The 15544-nt window shown below is 31.5% G+C and overlaps 3 protein-coding genes across 5 annotated transcripts; 1 reads left to right on the forward strand and 2 right to left on the reverse strand.

Moving 5' to 3' along the window:
• Window positions 1-204: 204 nt before the first annotated feature.
• LOC128878054 (transmembrane protein 184B) lies at window positions 205-6700 on the reverse strand. Of its 3 annotated transcripts, none has more exons than XM_054125871.1 (7): window positions 6522-6700; window positions 6213-6419; window positions 5776-5969; window positions 5109-5703; window positions 4030-4265; window positions 3867-3951; window positions 205-1142 (listed from the first exon to the last, which is right to left on the reverse strand). In XM_054125871.1, the coding sequence occupies exons 3-7, from the start codon at window positions 5941-5943 to the stop codon at window positions 967-969; spliced, it is 1260 nt and encodes a 419-aa protein (XP_053981846.1). In that variant the 5' UTR covers window positions 5944-5969; window positions 6213-6419; window positions 6522-6700; the 3' UTR covers window positions 205-966. The 3 variants fall into 3 exon arrangements, with proteins under 3 accessions (XP_053981846.1, XP_053981845.1, XP_053981847.1); XM_054125870.1 differs by having other exon boundaries at window positions 6485-6700; XM_054125872.1 differs by lacking the exon at window positions 205-1142 and adding an exon at window positions 2326-2964 and having other exon boundaries at window positions 6485-6697.
• A 2456-nt stretch (window positions 6701-9156) lies between these two features.
• LOC128878364 (syntaxin-8) lies at window positions 9157-11319 on the forward strand. Its single transcript, XM_054126502.1, has 5 exons — window positions 9157-10022; window positions 10108-10302; window positions 10390-10643; window positions 10711-10803; window positions 10892-11319. The coding sequence occupies exons 1-5, from the start codon at window positions 9988-9990 to the stop codon at window positions 11050-11052; spliced, it is 738 nt and encodes a 245-aa protein (XP_053982477.1). The 5' UTR covers window positions 9157-9987; the 3' UTR covers window positions 11053-11319.
• On the reverse strand, window positions 11179-15031 carry LOC128878363 (uncharacterized). The gene is made up of 11 exons (XM_054126501.1): window positions 14803-15031; window positions 14463-14626; window positions 13985-14379; window positions 13773-13929; window positions 13197-13433; window positions 13002-13128; window positions 12538-12922; window positions 12318-12430; window positions 12082-12249; window positions 11867-11998; window positions 11179-11796 (listed from the first exon to the last, which is right to left on the reverse strand). The coding sequence occupies exons 1-11, from the start codon at window positions 14907-14909 to the stop codon at window positions 11544-11546; spliced, it is 2238 nt and encodes a 745-aa protein (XP_053982476.1). The 5' UTR covers window positions 14910-15031; the 3' UTR covers window positions 11179-11543.
• Between the last annotated feature and the right edge of the window lie 513 nt (window positions 15032-15544).

The following is a 15544-nucleotide window of genomic DNA, read 5'->3' on the forward strand; positions in this document are numbered from 1 at the left end:
TATACTTCCTATTTTTCTCCTGAGGGTTCGTGGATCCCAAGAAGTTCGCAAAACCCAGTTTTAAGTAACACTGATTTAAAAAGGGTTTAACAGAACGCTGAATACAGAATATTATATATCAAATGTTTATATATACATGTGTGTAGAATCGTTAACGTAAAAATACCAAGTACCAAATACTTATATGCGAATAAAACAAATACATCGAAGGAAAGTTTTTTAATTTTTTGCATTATTAAATACATTCTATTTTAACGATATATACACTTATTAGTTCTTTAATCTAGGACGCAAAGATTTTTGTGGCTCAGTTATATATATATATATATATTTCCCGGACACGTGCAAGAATTAGAATTACCTTTTCTCGGTGTATTTCATAAAGTAAGCAATTTCCATTGGCAAAATTACATTAACTTTGTTCGAATTAGAAACGTCGGTGTAAAAACGTATACGTAAAATGTTAGTTCAAAGTGTAAAAATATCAATCAGCTACAAGTAAATAATACGGCAACGTATTTGTGAGTATTCAGATATTAAGTACTGTACAATGCCTCCCTTTAAGAAACTTATATCGTCCCGTAAAAACTAAAACGATAATTACATTATTGTAGTAGAACCACCTCTATAGGTAACACTGCCTTAAACATGTTCAGCATATTAAAATAAATATCTTCTATGCTATGTTTACATGATGTAACATAATACATGTATTAACATGGATGTAACATTATGGAACTATTACAGTTACGTGACGTATTATTTTACATCACATCGTTTCTTTTGTCTATCTGCCGTTTGTTTTGTGAGCGAGTCAAGTTCCTACCTAATGATGTACAATCAATTTAACGGTATATGTAGCGTTTCCTTGAGACCAGATATTTATAATTTCACGGAAGTTCAACGTTAAAGTAGTGTTCTTTTTCATTTCTTTTCTTTTTGCACGTGTAACCCCATTGCTTGCGTTTATTGGAACTCATCGTCACTGCTCAACAGCATTGTTTTCTCGTTATAATTTTGAGAAATTGTCGCAACACGTTGATGAGAAGTGTGTCGTCTTTGCGGCGGCGGTACCGGCATATTCTGTGGATCGTCTGGATCAAAGCTGGATATCCGCATACCACGTTGTCCCTTTGGAGCTCCTGATTGTTACATTACATCACGTGTTATCGCTGGCAAAGCCGTGACTAAATGGATACATCGATCAGTCGGTGGACAGCGAAAAATCATGCGTGAATTTTCCTCTTTCGTTCAAAGCATTATTAATTGCATCGATTATATCAGCCTATGTACAATGCTATATATGTGAGCTGACAAAATTTTGTTCTCTTTTTACACATAGCGTTAATACATACAGCTCCTTCTTATTTTTACGATATCGATACAGAAGATATATATGCACAAAACAATCATACTAATTTAACATGCATGTTATACAGAAATAATTCAAATTTGCTAGTTCTTGCAAGGGTTACTGAAAAATGCATAGATAACATACATAAGTAGATTAACGGAATCTTCCTTTTGCATAAATTCAGAAAGAAACATTGCAATGGATGGGAAGTTGTTTACTACTAGTGATGCAAATGATAGTGAAGCTCATACATTCTTCAGATTTGGACAAATTTTATTCCGAACAAAAATAAGATATAATTATTTGAATTATTTTAATGTGTCCAAGTCTGATATTTTTTAATGTATGTTTCTAATACATTTAATTTTCTAATTTGTCTAATATATGAATATCGATTTAAATGATGAATGAGAAATGTTATACCAGTGAGAAAATATTTATTAGTGATAGTATGAATAATGAAGAACGTAATCTGTTCTTGAGTATATGTTTAGAATTAATGGATGAAAAGAATCTCGTTAAAATGAAATGAACGCACACAAACTTCAAATAACCTAATCATTCAAATTCTTTTCTATCTACTTCAGAAATTGATAGCATAGAATTAACATTTCAAAAATCGATAGTGCAAAATTAAATTAATTTTTTGTGTATTTCGATTTAGTATAATTGTACATAAAATAATTGAATTATATAATTAATTAAACCGAACTATACACGAGACATAAATAAAACTCCAAATCCAAAGAAAACAAGAAACTGAAGACATCTTTCATTCTCCAAGAATATACACGAAAATTGCAGCAATGAGAAACTACAAAATGATAGAAGCTTCCTCTAATATTTATTCAAATTCTTAAATAATTAAGAAATTATTTTTATAAATATTATAAATAAAACTAATAGTGATATAAGACAAAGTTCATACATAAAAAAAAAAGAATATCATGTGTATCCAGCATACCGATAACTCCAATACAACTTATTTTATTTATTTTATATGTGAAATGAAGAACAATAAAGAAGTCTCATAAATACATAAAAGCATTATAAGATAATACTACACCCTTTAATCATTTCTGACCTATCGATAAAATAATATATAATTACAATACTGCCACAGAATAATAGTCAATCGTTATTTGTCTTTTGCAGTTATTAGAAAAGCAACACCTTTTAGGAAATTACACTGTACTCTAAGTGCTCTTGTGTTAAGTGCTTAATTTCTATTGTACAGAAGATTTTATTAATTGCAAAATGAATAAATCGTATTATATACATATACATACATATATATATATATATATTATTTGTATATATATGATATGTATATGTATGCAAGTAAGTAAATATATACATATACTGATTTTAGTATAAACCTTAAATTATAATTTGAGCAGAGAACTCTTTGCCCACCCTGCAACTTCATTCGAACTTAAAACATCAAGTAAATTTGTAGCATTAGTTTTAATAAACTATAGTGTAGCATTTAGAATTTTTTTCAATCTCCGTTTAAAATTGTACAAATGCCTCATGTCCAATTTCTTGAAATTAAAAAAGTGATGCCTCGCGCTCTCATAGTTTTTCATACGGCAAGTTGGTATTAACGTCTGAAAAACAGTAAACAGAAAGTGCCTTCAAAGAACTTAATGTTAATTTGGCACGTATAAATTGAATTTACGGTAGAAATTCATTTTTTTCTGTCCTTCGAAGAACAACTCCATTATAATTTATTTGCAGAAGATAGAAAATGTAAATGAATATACACGATATTTTGTAATATCTGGTACAATGAGAAGGGTAATAATTCTACATGAAATAGTAAGTAGAAAATACAGAAGAGAGAAGAAAAGATTTTCATTTACGGCTTTGTTTGTGAAAAAATTCAGTCTGGTAAACGTGTCATATAAATAAAATAATCAAAACTAAAAATTCATGTTACAGATAAAGGTAAGTTAGTAAGACTAATATGAAACAACAGCGATATTGTCGATATTTACAAACAGCCTTAGAAGACAAGACTTCAAAAATTGATTTTTTTCGAAAACAAAGTCTTAGCCATTTTTTCGAAAACAGAACCTTATAAAAACATAAGGTTCTATACTTTCTATTTATTTTTTCACAAAGAATCCCTATCCTTCTGGTGGTACCATGTAGAAAACATCCTGAGTATTATTTCGCGTTTTTAGTGGTTGGCAGTAAAGAGTATTGAAAAATATAAGATCAATATATTCATTTACTTTGTTTAAATTCGGATGAAACATTTTTAACAGTTTCTCAACGTTGAATTAAAAGATTTGTCTACCTTTCTTTTGCATTTGCATTTACGGAGTATAATAAAATTTAAACAAAAATATATAAATGAACAATGAAATACAGATGATTTTAGATTTTATCATTCACTACATCATGCTATATGAAAATATATCGATTGGATCAATTAAGTAATAAAAAGACTTCAAAGGCAATATGTGTCAAAACAGACATTTTGAACAAAATTAAGTGTACATACCAGAACTATATTGAGTATATTGTTGATATTGTGGATGAAAATTGTGGATGGCATCAGTCATTATATCTTTTGGATTCATGGTTTCCTATACGTAACGATATTAAAACAGTTACAATTTCACTGGTTCGATTTTTAAAATAATGTTAAACTGTAACATATATACCTTTAAACTACTACTGATGCTTTGCATCGTTACGCTCCTTCCTCTTGAATCCGTAACGCAACCAGCCGAATATACTTGGTAGGGAAACGCGTAACGTAGAGCTATAGCAGCAAATAACATTTCGATGCAGATCAAAAAATTTTGATAACCAGCAGAAACTGTGCCTGCGCTGGTCGACTGGCCTAAGCTTATAGGTGAAATTACATTTGCTTTTTCAAGAATGGCCAGTAAAACTCCTAAAATGAAAGAGAATTAATTTACATTCAATAATAATTCAATGTTCCTCAAACTTCACTTATCTATGGACCCCATTGACAAAAAAATTTAATTTTAAAGTGAATTAAATTACTCTTTATTTAAAATATTTTTTATTGTTTTTAAAAATAGTGTATGTATATTTTAAATATTTTATAAAGCATCTGCTTTGCTTCTTTCCTCTTTCTATCCTTGTTCGACCGACTAACAGGCTGCGAATCTTCCGACTACCACTTCTAATTTAAGATTTTATATTACAATAAATGTCCACGTGTTTCACTTGACAACGTGAAAAAAATGACTGTAGGGAAAAAATAAATAATGACTATGTTTGTCCCATAAACTATCTTAATTCCATTCGTAACGTTTTTCGTATCTTCAAACTTAACAGAGATACTCTGATATTCTATTTTCCATGATTCAGGCTGTATACATTGTTTGCTAGAGGACTGACGATAAGTGCTTATTACTGGCGTCTTAGATAAAATCCAATAAAAAACGCTATTTGGTATTACTTTTAACAGAAGCAGAATGAAAAGTGATAAATAATTAATAAGAGATTACAGTTGTTAGGAACTTTTAAACTTTGCAGTTTTCTATTTTGTTTACATTTTTACTGCAGATGAAAAGAAAACTTTGTAACATATGATTTTAAAAAGTATAAAATACTATGAGAAATCCTTTTTTTTATTAATCTATGGAATACGTTCTTTTGTTTTGTTTAAGGATTCATAGACCTTTCTCAAAACATTTGTAAATCCTCAGGGGTCCACAGACTTCGGTTTGAGAAACACTATACTAAATTCTGTAATAATCAATGTTACCTTGCCAAAATGAGAGAAAGATGACACTTTTAACAGTACAAAACTTTAAGACAGGTTCGAATGGTGTTAGCAGGTCTCTTGTAGCAAAGTAAAAGAGGAAAAGTCCGTAAAGGGCAAGAGATACGCTGATATTATAAATTATAGTTATGTAAATATAGCCCCCATCAGGGGACCAATCTCCATCTCTGTAATGTCCAAATGCTTGAAGGAATATAATGACAAATGCCATCACTGGCTTTACTAAGCAGAATTGCAAGGTGGCTTGCTTGCAAAATCTAAGAAAACCGATAGTATACGTTTTCCCAACTAGGCAGCATGTTCCATATAGGCAATTGGAACGAATAGGTTTACCACGTATTTCAGACATAATATTTCCTTCGCCACCCAGGTACTCGTAGCATAGGGACAAAAAATTGTATATAACAAATGCTTCGTAACAGTCTCGTACAGTGAAGAAATAAACATAATAACTTTCACTGTTAAAAAATAATAGAGAGACCCAAGAGTATGTCGCATAAATTGGGACTATGAAGAGAATCCGCACTATCCATCTTTGTTCTGTTGGATTGGTATACCACCTTAGATGTTGATAAATCTACAAGTAGAAACCAAAACAATACTTTCTACTTTTCGTATTGGACCTAATATACTAGAAGTTGTAAAATACCTGCTGACAAGTTAAGAACAGCGCTGCCCATACAAATACCCCAGCGATACCTTGAGCAGCTCTTGTTTGCAAGAATATTGGCACTGGTTCCTTTGAGGTAACCTCACCGACGGTAGTCGTGGATGTCATACCGTCAAGCATAGAGCTTATGATCGTGGATGATTGCATTGCCACTGTACTACTTATACTTTAATCTGAGAAAAATCAGTGTTGGAAATAATGACAATAGCTGAACGTAGTTAGAAGAAAATAAAAACGAGAACGTCAATAGCGTCCACTTTAGTAACAGTCACAAAAGGAGGAAAGTTAATAAACATTGAATTTCGTGACACGGAATAAATGTCGAGATTACGAAGTCGCGCGTTAAAAATCAATATATGCACAACAATAACAACGGTACTCCCATTCATGCGCAAAATTTCGTATCGAAGACGCACCCGTGCTCCATTCGCAGATTTTTTCCAAACAATTTCGCAGCATACGCGCGTTCCTTCGCAGACGTATCTTGTGGGTACGTGTGGTATGTTCTCCTTTTCCCTTCGTATCCGTACCCGTACGTGCTCACCTGCGAGATCGAGCTTCCCAGAGGTTCCCCACTTTCCAATAACCAGAACCCGACGCAACCGTTTACAGACAGTCGTGACCTTCCAACAGATAATACCAATAGTCCATCGAAAACTACATACGATCACTTTCTTTCACTACATACGATCGGTTCAGCTTAGATCACCGAGTTTCACTTTTACCCGACATTTTCAGGCATCTCGTCTCTATTCCCTGCTCGGTGTCAAACATTCGTTGCGGTCAGCCTCGCGAAATATGCCAGTCGACAATAAAAATATATAACTGGTCTCACCGCTATGGCTACATTCCTCTTCCTCGCACCCGTTAATCTTCTCTACGGTTCTCTTTGTTTTACTCTCACGGACGATCTCTTTTTCCCTTCTCCTTCGAGCCAAATCCCCACCATGATCATCTTTAATTAACATTGTCACGCATGCGCTTACCTATGGGGCTACGTCGCTATATTCGCGATAAATCGTTCGTCGAAGGAATGTTGGAGGGAACCTTGTCCGCCCGGTGACTCGGATTTGCGCCGCGAGAGGGGAAAATTTCCAACTTCAATTGTTCTCTCTACTTTGCCAGGGCCGGCTCTAGCGGAGGATTTAAAGGGGCGGCCGAAAGGCCTAAGAGGGGAGTCTGGTCCAGCTAATGTATTTTTCTAATGCATATAATTTTCAGATATAATTAATTTTTGTTATTGAAACATTTTTTACGTATAATGGGACATTCAGAGAAGAAAATTTGATAGTGTAGATTTAATTTGAATGCACATATAATAGATATAGCAGTCGCAAGGAAAGGATTCGGTCAAAACGGTGGGATACGTGGAGCCTTGGGAAAACATCTGATAGATAAAATCAGAAAATTTTGTTCTTTAGTAGGTACGTAAAATGCGTATGAACCTCAATTTGCAAACAAAAATTGTTAATTGCGAAAATGGCGGCAAAAAGACATGAAAATGAACAATACATGTCGGCCGTTATTTTGCAATAACTTTATGCTATAATAATAATTCATTAAGAGTCGAGGTTCATTAGTATATAAACATAATTACCTTCGATGTAAGCGTTGAATCAAGTGAATCGAATAAAAATTCGATGAGCTATGCGTCCCACCGTTTTGACCGAATCCTTTCCTTGCAACTACTATATCTATACAGGGTGTCCCAAAAATGTTGTAACACCTTGAAATGGGTGGTTCGGGAGGTGATTTGAAATAACTTTTTCCTTAGCGAAAATGTTGTTCGAGGCTTCGTTAAGGACATATTAACAGAAAACCTCGACCAATCAGCGGGCGCTCCATTGGCATACTCGCGCTCTGATTGGTTGGGGAGCGCGGCCGCTCCAACGGTATACGCGCGCCCTGATTGGTTAATGTTTTCCGTTAATATCTCCTCAACTAAGCCTCGGACAATATTTTCGCTAAGGAAAAAGTTGTTTCAAATCACCTCCCGAACCACCCCTTTCAAGGTGTTACAACATTTTTGTACACAAAATATGAGCTGAACCAGACTCCCCTCTTAATGAAATGATGTATGAATTTGGATGTGAAATTCCAATCAAATGAAAATAATGTGTTAAAAAGGGATTTTGATGGTATTCAATTATATCACGAGATAATGTCGTATCGGAAAATTTTACTATTGCGTTGAGAATTTTTTTTGAACTCTGTCAGTTTCCGTAGCATCTGGCGAAAAAAAGTTCTCGTAACTCAAAATAATTAAAAGTTATATCCGATCTACGATGTCCCAGGAAAAACTAAGTAGTCTTGCACTTTTTTCTATTGAACATGAAATATCAGAAATATTGACTTATCAAAAATAAAAGTCAGAAGAGAATAATTTGAGAATGTTGCAACAGTAGTTTTATTATTTAATTTTAGAATGTTTTAAAAGATGTAAGTATCGCTAAAAATTATTTTTTTTTGTCATTTTCTTTATAAATAATTATTAAAATAAAATAAACAATACATATTTTACAAATAAGATTGTTCATTTATCCTATTTTATATAGTACCAATATTTTTGAATTTCCTCAAATTTTAATGCAATAAAGGGGTGGCGAGAAATGGATTTGCACAGTGGCAGCCAAGCACTCAGTAGTATATGTATATATTTTACTTTATTAATTGTTAATTTTAACTCTTATAATTTTAAGTAATCCTTATCATAACGTATTTTGGAAATTGTAATTTTGAAATATTACATTTAAATTATAATATTATTTCCTTATAACTTGTTTTAGTTCAAAAAATGGTAAAAACAATACACAGATGTCAAGAGTAAAGTTATTTATTTATAATTATTGGTTAAAAAATAAAACACTTTCGAATTATCTAGAAATATTATCTTGTGACATCACATGAGTTATTTCGTTTTAAAGTATGTTAATATTGTACTGTTCATTTTGTTATTTTTCAACGTTCATTCATTAAATGTATTTCAACGAAACAACATGTATTATTTTTATCTACTGAATTTCTCAAGAAAACTCGTAAATTAAAATATTCCCAACTGCCCGTGCAACACCACAATACAACGATTAAATATTTCATTGTTTTGTTTAGTTATTCAAAGTGTTGAAATTCTATAAATTTATTTTCAAACATGTAACCATATTTTCGATTATAATCCTATTTAAACTTCCCGCTGTAAATTGGCAATGTACGATGGCCGACGGGCCTCCCCCATCCTTTAAGGGTGCGCAGGAGACCCAGCAAAACTCCGAGTTGACTTCAGCGACAGTTGCGCGGAGAAAGTAGGAAGCTCTGGGACAAGGATAGATAGATCCTTGTCTCTCTAATGATGCCGTGACAGAGAGGGAGATACATCCATCGGAGGAGAGACAAAGACAGAATGATGTCAAACGTTTGCAATTTTCCAAACAGTTATTGTAATTTTATGAGGCGAGGAAGCGACCTTTCCGGCTGATTTTTTTTTTAAACTATTCCTTATAAAATACCGTTGCGGGGGACAGTTACACATTTTGCAATTTCGCTTTTGAAACTTGCTAAAAATACGTTCAAAGACAAGAAATTTTTTTTTTTTTCAATTTTTTCCAAAAAACGCTTGACGAGACGATAGATTTACTTCCCCTGATTACGAAATGCATAATTATGATATGTTTTTTTCATTATTGTGCCTGAAAAACAGGAAAAACTATCTAGTAGTTCACCTACTTTCCGTTGGTGGCGCCAGTTTGTCTCCTGCGCAACCTTAAGCACGTAGACACTATATTGCTCTATATACTCAAAGGCTGGACCAAGCATCCGAGCATGTTGTGTGATTTTATGAAATCTTATTCTTTTTTATTAACTTGTATGTGCAATTCGTGCAATAAAAATCGTCTTGATTAATGAAAAATGAATTTTCTACAATTGAATTCGAATGTTCCTTGTGGACGAAACATCTGAAAGTACATAACACTGGAGAATATAATCGTTACCTTTGTTTTTGACGTTACGTCGGATATCGAAAGATTTTCAAGAATGCGTCATGAATTGATTAAAATAGGTTATCATGCTAAACGTAATATTTATGGTTTGCATATAGAGAGTTAACACGAGTGATTTGTCCAACATCGTGTACCAATATGTCAATAGACTGTTAATGATCTCTTATGTGTCAAATTTGAATACAGTCTTACAAAAATGGCACTCGTTTATATTGAAGACAGCGATCCTTGGTAAAAGTCTCAATTTACACAGTACTTAATATTTATTTTGAAGTTTTAGACATTCAGTTTGATAATATGTTTTCAAATTGAATAGGTTATCCGAGTATGATGCCTGCGAGAAACTTTTTAGAGAAATTATGGAACAACTTACTGCGCGTAACAGACACTCGAAGACATCACAGGCATACGCGAGTTTATCTGTAAATATACGAATTCGTCTGAAACAATACAACAGGGAAGTTCAACAACTTAAAAGTAAAGTGGATGAGGCATTACGATCCAAAGCTATGTATCCTTTTATGTGTCTATGTAACACAGGAGAAAAATCTGCTGTTCCTTTAAGGAAATATTTTCTTTAAAATATAAAGGTGTACAGAACTATCGAGGAAGCAGAACGAAGGACACGGCAAATAGAAATATTGCAGAGTAAAGATGTACAATTGCAAAAATTATACGATGCTCGAACAAGTGATTTTGCAACTTCTCGTTCCAATTTACTTTCAACTAAAGCATCAGCTTTTGCAGATGGAGGTACGACCTCTTGGGCAGCTGATGATGATGATGAAAAGCCTATAGATGTTCAAGTATCTGTTGCTAATCTTGCAACTCAACATGAACAAATTTTACAAGGTACATTCAGATGTTAATAATATTTTTCATTTACTTATGTTGTATAATTCAATTTTATTTCTTTTAGAACAAGATAGAGGATTGGAAGAATTACATAAAGTGATTGTACGACAGAAAGAAATTGGTCAAACTATCAGTAATGAAGTAGAGTATCAAAATGGTAAATCAAAATCAATTCTACTAATTCTTTCTAATTAAGAAGTTCAAAAAGACATCAAACTTATTTTAATATCTTTGTTTCTATTCAGAAATAATTGATAATTTAGCCGACCATATGGACAGAACCGACGATTCAATAGTTAATAAGACACGCCGAATAGAACGTATGAGTTTCAAAGATCGTACATGTGGCTATTGGATAGTAATCATTTTTCTTTTTATCTGCATTGTTACAGTCGCTTTAGTATAATTAATAGAAACATGTATTTAAAAATTAAACGAATTCCATTGTACGTAAGTTTCAATATAAATATATTTAAATTGTTAATTTTTTTTTTAAATTTAAACTAATATTTTATAAATATGTGAAAAACTCTTGTATATTTGTAAAAATTCTTTATTTGTTTGACTGTTTATTAGTTGAAAGTCAATATTTCTATGTATTATAATATAAATAATTATAATTGTAAAGAATGATACTACACAATATTAATAAATATTCAATTAACATATAAAATAGTTTACCACTAAAATTGTACAGAAGTGTGTAAACTATTCTGTTTAAAATATAGAATAAAACTTTTCTTAAATTCTTTGAATAACGAATACTATAATATAAAATCGTGCATCATAGTACAATAAAATAAACTTCTACAACTATTTTTACAATATTCATCTTTATATAGATAAGAAAAAAAATTAATTCTGTACATTATCATATTATTGGATTATTTTTAATTTTTACTCTAATTTTTTATCACCTACTTCTGATATATTGGACTGATCCAATCCAAGATTTATTAACAATACTTTTGGATTTGGATCTCTTCCTCTGAATTTTCTGAAAATTTCATTTGTAGAGTAACTACCTCCTAAAGCCAAAAACGTTTCGCGATATCTACTGCCAAGATTCTGTAATACTTCCTTGTCTTTGCAAGATTTTTCTTGAAAAGCATTATACAAGTCAGCAGCAATCATTTGCGACCAAACATTACTGAAAATAAAATATTTGATTACTAATGATTTTTCAACTTTTCAAGTTGTACACATTTTCTAAAGCTTACCTATAATAAGCAGCTACCCATTCTCCACTAAAAATACAATCGAATGAACAGATATGGCAATCTTTTTTATGCTGCGGAATTACATGATATTTATTCCACAAACGATTCATTATATCATTCCAGAATTCATCACTAAAAATTGTAGAACAGATTATTGGATATATTACTGAATTATAGAAGAAATTATTGAAAGTATTAGCAGTACTTAATCTTACCTAGAATACAATTCTAAATCGAATCGTGATAAATATAATTCTTTGCATAGTTTATAGCCGGCTAAATACAATTTTATGTTCCTCAATGTTTCAATCGTTTCCGTGGATAACGGTTCTCCAGTATCTTGATGGCAGGAAATTTTGTGCAAAACAGATGGTTCGTACAACCTAAAAATTAATTAAAGTTACATACGTAAAAAGACATTAATGAAAAATAAGGAATTTTTTAAATATACCAATTTTCAAAGAAATAATCAGAAATAAACGATGCATCCCATTCCACAAATGAAAGTCCGGATATTTCAGCATACTCCACTGTTGATAACGTATGTTGTAACATATGTCCAAACTAAATGGCAAAAATTAATATAGAAAGAAATACATATCAAAGTATGTTATTGGAATACAGTATTATTCAACTAATTTCAAATAGATATTGATCCAGGTAAAACTTACCTTTTGAAAGAGGGTCCTGACATCATTAAATGTAAGTAATGATGGTCTTTCACCAAATGGTGGCAAAAAGTTGAATATTAATGCTACTAATGGTTTTGTGTCACTCACTTTACTTCTATATTTTATTGGAACCATGGATCCTACATCATGTGCCACTCGAATTTTTTCACCACCTCTTGCGTAAGGATCTAAATAAAAGCTACCTACTGGATCGGTACATGATTTCTTCAAATCAAAGATATCGAAAAATCGAACATCTTTGTGCCATACATCTGGTTTCGTACTTTCAACGAACTTTACATTGAATAAAGTTTCAGTAAACTCGAACATACCGGATAATACTTTTGGCAATGAAAAATAATTTCTTAAATCTTCTTCCCTATACCTAATTGATGTTAAAATAAAATGGTATTAAGTGTAATCATTTTTTTTTATACTGAAGGTAAAGTTGACTTCTCAATTACTTGTATTTACTGTATAGCTGTTTTGCACTCCAGTATGATATATCCCACTGTTGAAGTATACCCTCATGACCTCTTTCATTTGCAAATGCATTGAGTTCTTTTAGCTCACGTTCTTGAGCAGGACGAGCTTTTATAAAAAGCAAAAGAAAGATATTATATATTTATTACTTATTGATCAATAACTGAAAATTTTACCTGTTTGCAATAATATGTCCAGGGTGTTATAAACATTTTCTAAACTTCCAGCCATTTTAGTTTCCATACTTAAATCTGTATACTTGTTGAATCCCAAAAGTTTTGCTTGTTTCTTTCGTTCATGGCGAATCTCTTCTAATAATGTACTTGTCTGCAAGAATCTATCTTGTAACATAGATCCTTTGGTAACAGCTATTTCCCAAACTTTATACCTCAGAGAACGGACAGGACAATGCTCTAATTAAACAAATAAAGTAAACATTCAGTCCATAATGACTGGTAAGAAAGGATTAGCAGCGTTAGGTGCAAACGAATCATACAATACATTACAATTAATATTTCAATCTTGACAAAGGCCCACTTTAGGATTTCAATTCATTAAGTATAATTTATAACCTTAATAGTTGCAAAAAAACAGTCATTCATGTACTACAATTGTGCTCTTCTCCTTGTCTTGTAAATGGCCTTAACAAGGTCAAAACTTTAATTGTATATTTAATGTACGATTAAAACAATACTTTTAGAACTATGTCAAATTAATGTTTCATTTTTGAAATATGTCATTGAATTTCATACCCATAAATGGTTTCATGATAAGAGGATCTGTAGTTACTGTCCAAGGGCCAGTTTGCCATTGTTTATCATCTTTTACCATAGTTTTTAATACCTCCTCTGGAAAATCTTTCACGACCGTAGGATCTTTTATTGTACAGGTAATTTGATTTGTAGCTACCTATAAGAGAGGGTATCAGAATTCATAATGCTTAGTTTTAATTACATTTACAAACCTCTATTTTCTGAGAGTATTCTTTAAGCTTATCTATTAACATATGTGATAATTCTGAAAGTTTTTCCTTCTCTTTGTCAGACAAATCTAATCCATTTAATTTTCCTTCTAATATAAATTTCATTAAAACTCTCCTTTCTTCGATGGTTAATTTAATTTTGTCATTATTGATGATGTTCTTAGATGCTAGATAAATTGGTAAACTGATGTATCTGCTGGCTGAAGCCCTTTTAGCACGATCATGAATACTTATATAATATTGTGTGGGCATTAAACTCTGATTTCCAAGGTATAATGTTTTTGCAATGCCCCATGTGGTATTCAAAGAGTTATACATTTCCTCCAAAGGGTTTAATACATCTTCAAATAGATTTTTTGGAGAAGGATTTGAAGGGTCTGAAAGAATGTTTTGTTAACTATAAATGACATTAGAAGATATAAGTTAAATAATAACAACAGATATATTCAAGTAAAATTACTTTGAATTTTTGTCTCCAAGGTCTTAATTTCTTCTTCAAATTCTATTGTTTGTTTTCCAATAGCAGCTACACATTTTTCTATTGTAATAGTATTAAATTCTGGTGTTTTATCCTCTTTCAGTAAAGGATCTTTATCTGGTAAAGCATCACCAATTTCTGGAACCCTGCATTTAAATGTTATTAAACAATTGAAAAATTTGTTCTATGAACGATATTATTGAGAAAAACTCTATATTTACGTAGAATTAATGAAATAGATATAATATAAAACAGTAAACGAAAATTTATGAAGAAAGAATGGAATAACCCCTATTTTGAACGATGTAGCTATAATACGTACAGTAGGAAGTAACCATTGCGTTTTGGAATTTTTAAAAAATTATTCTGCAACAAGATGATTCTTTTCCCGCAGATCGAAACCATTTTAGAATTTTTTAAAAACATCATCTTTCTATGGTTCTTCAAATTGCATTTTCAATAGACCAAAAACCGGTCTCTCGTGACTCGATTATGTTCAATTACGTCGCTAGCGGTTTTTAGTGAACTGATCTAGCTTTTACCAAAGAGTATTAGATAGAGTGGAAGGTCCCATAAGAGCGCTATATAAAAAATAGTATACGAGTTTCAGTGCCCTCTGCTGAGTGGGAACCGTATTAAGCACCCCCTCCTTTCCCCTCACTCCGCAAGTTGCTCCATAGTTTTATAATCCCAGAAATCTCAGATCACAAATTTGAATTCTGTGAAATTACATCACAATAAAGACGCATAACAAATCTTTCATACTACAATTTATATTTTGTAATAACGTGATAAGTTAAAACATAGTGTATAAAGTGTATCATGAAAAAGTGTTGCGCGTCTTTATTGCGACAAGATTTTTGTAAAAAAGATTGAAGTTATATGATATAATGAAGTATATATAATTATGAAACATATGTTACAATTAAGTAATATAAGTTTATACTTACACTTAGTTATATAGTATAGTTATATTAGTTTATACTTACACTTAGTTATATAGTATAGTTATATTAGTTTATACTTACACTTAGTTATATAGTATAGTTATATTAGTTTATACT

Source organism: Hylaeus volcanicus, chromosome 6 (assembly GCF_026283585.1).
Source record: "Hylaeus volcanicus isolate JK05 chromosome 6, UHH_iyHylVolc1.0_haploid, whole genome shotgun sequence".
In the NCBI taxonomy this organism is placed as follows: Eukaryota; Metazoa; Arthropoda; class Insecta; order Hymenoptera; family Colletidae; genus Hylaeus; species Hylaeus volcanicus.

Bases quoted from the DNA above. Each gene is read 5' to 3' on its own strand.
- LOC128878054 (XM_054125871.1), bottom strand. From the start codon at position 5,943: ATGCAATCATCCACGATCATAAGCTCTATGCTTGACGGTATGACATCC. The intron at 5,704-5,775 runs GTATTTTACAAC...TTCTACTTGTAG, and splicing joins TGTTCTTAACTTGTCAGCAG to ATTTATCAACATCTAAGGTG. The intron at 4,266-5,108 runs GTAACATTGATT...CTTTCATTTTAG, and splicing joins CTTTCTCTCATTTTGGCAAG to GAGTTTTACTGGCCATTCTT.
- LOC128878364 (XM_054126502.1), top strand. From the start codon at position 9,988: ATGGCACTCGTTTATATTGAAGACAGCGATCCTTG. The intron at 10,023-10,107 runs GTAAAAGTCTCA...CAAATTGAATAG, and splicing joins ATTGAAGACAGCGATCCTTG to GTTATCCGAGTATGATGCCT. The intron at 10,804-10,891 runs GTAAATCAAAAT...GTTTCTATTCAG, and splicing joins TGAAGTAGAGTATCAAAATG to AAATAATTGATAATTTAGCC.
- LOC128878363 (XM_054126501.1), bottom strand. From the start codon at position 14,909: ATGATGTTTTTAAAAAATTCTAAAATGGTTTCGATCTGCGGGAAAAGA. The intron at 14,380-14,462 runs GTAATTTTACTT...ACATTCTTTCAG, and splicing joins CTTGGAGACAAAAATTCAAA to ACCCTTCAAATCCTTCTCCA. The intron at 12,923-13,001 runs GTAATTGAGAAG...AACATCAATTAG, and splicing joins CAGCTATACAGTAAATACAA to GTATAGGGAAGAAGATTTAA.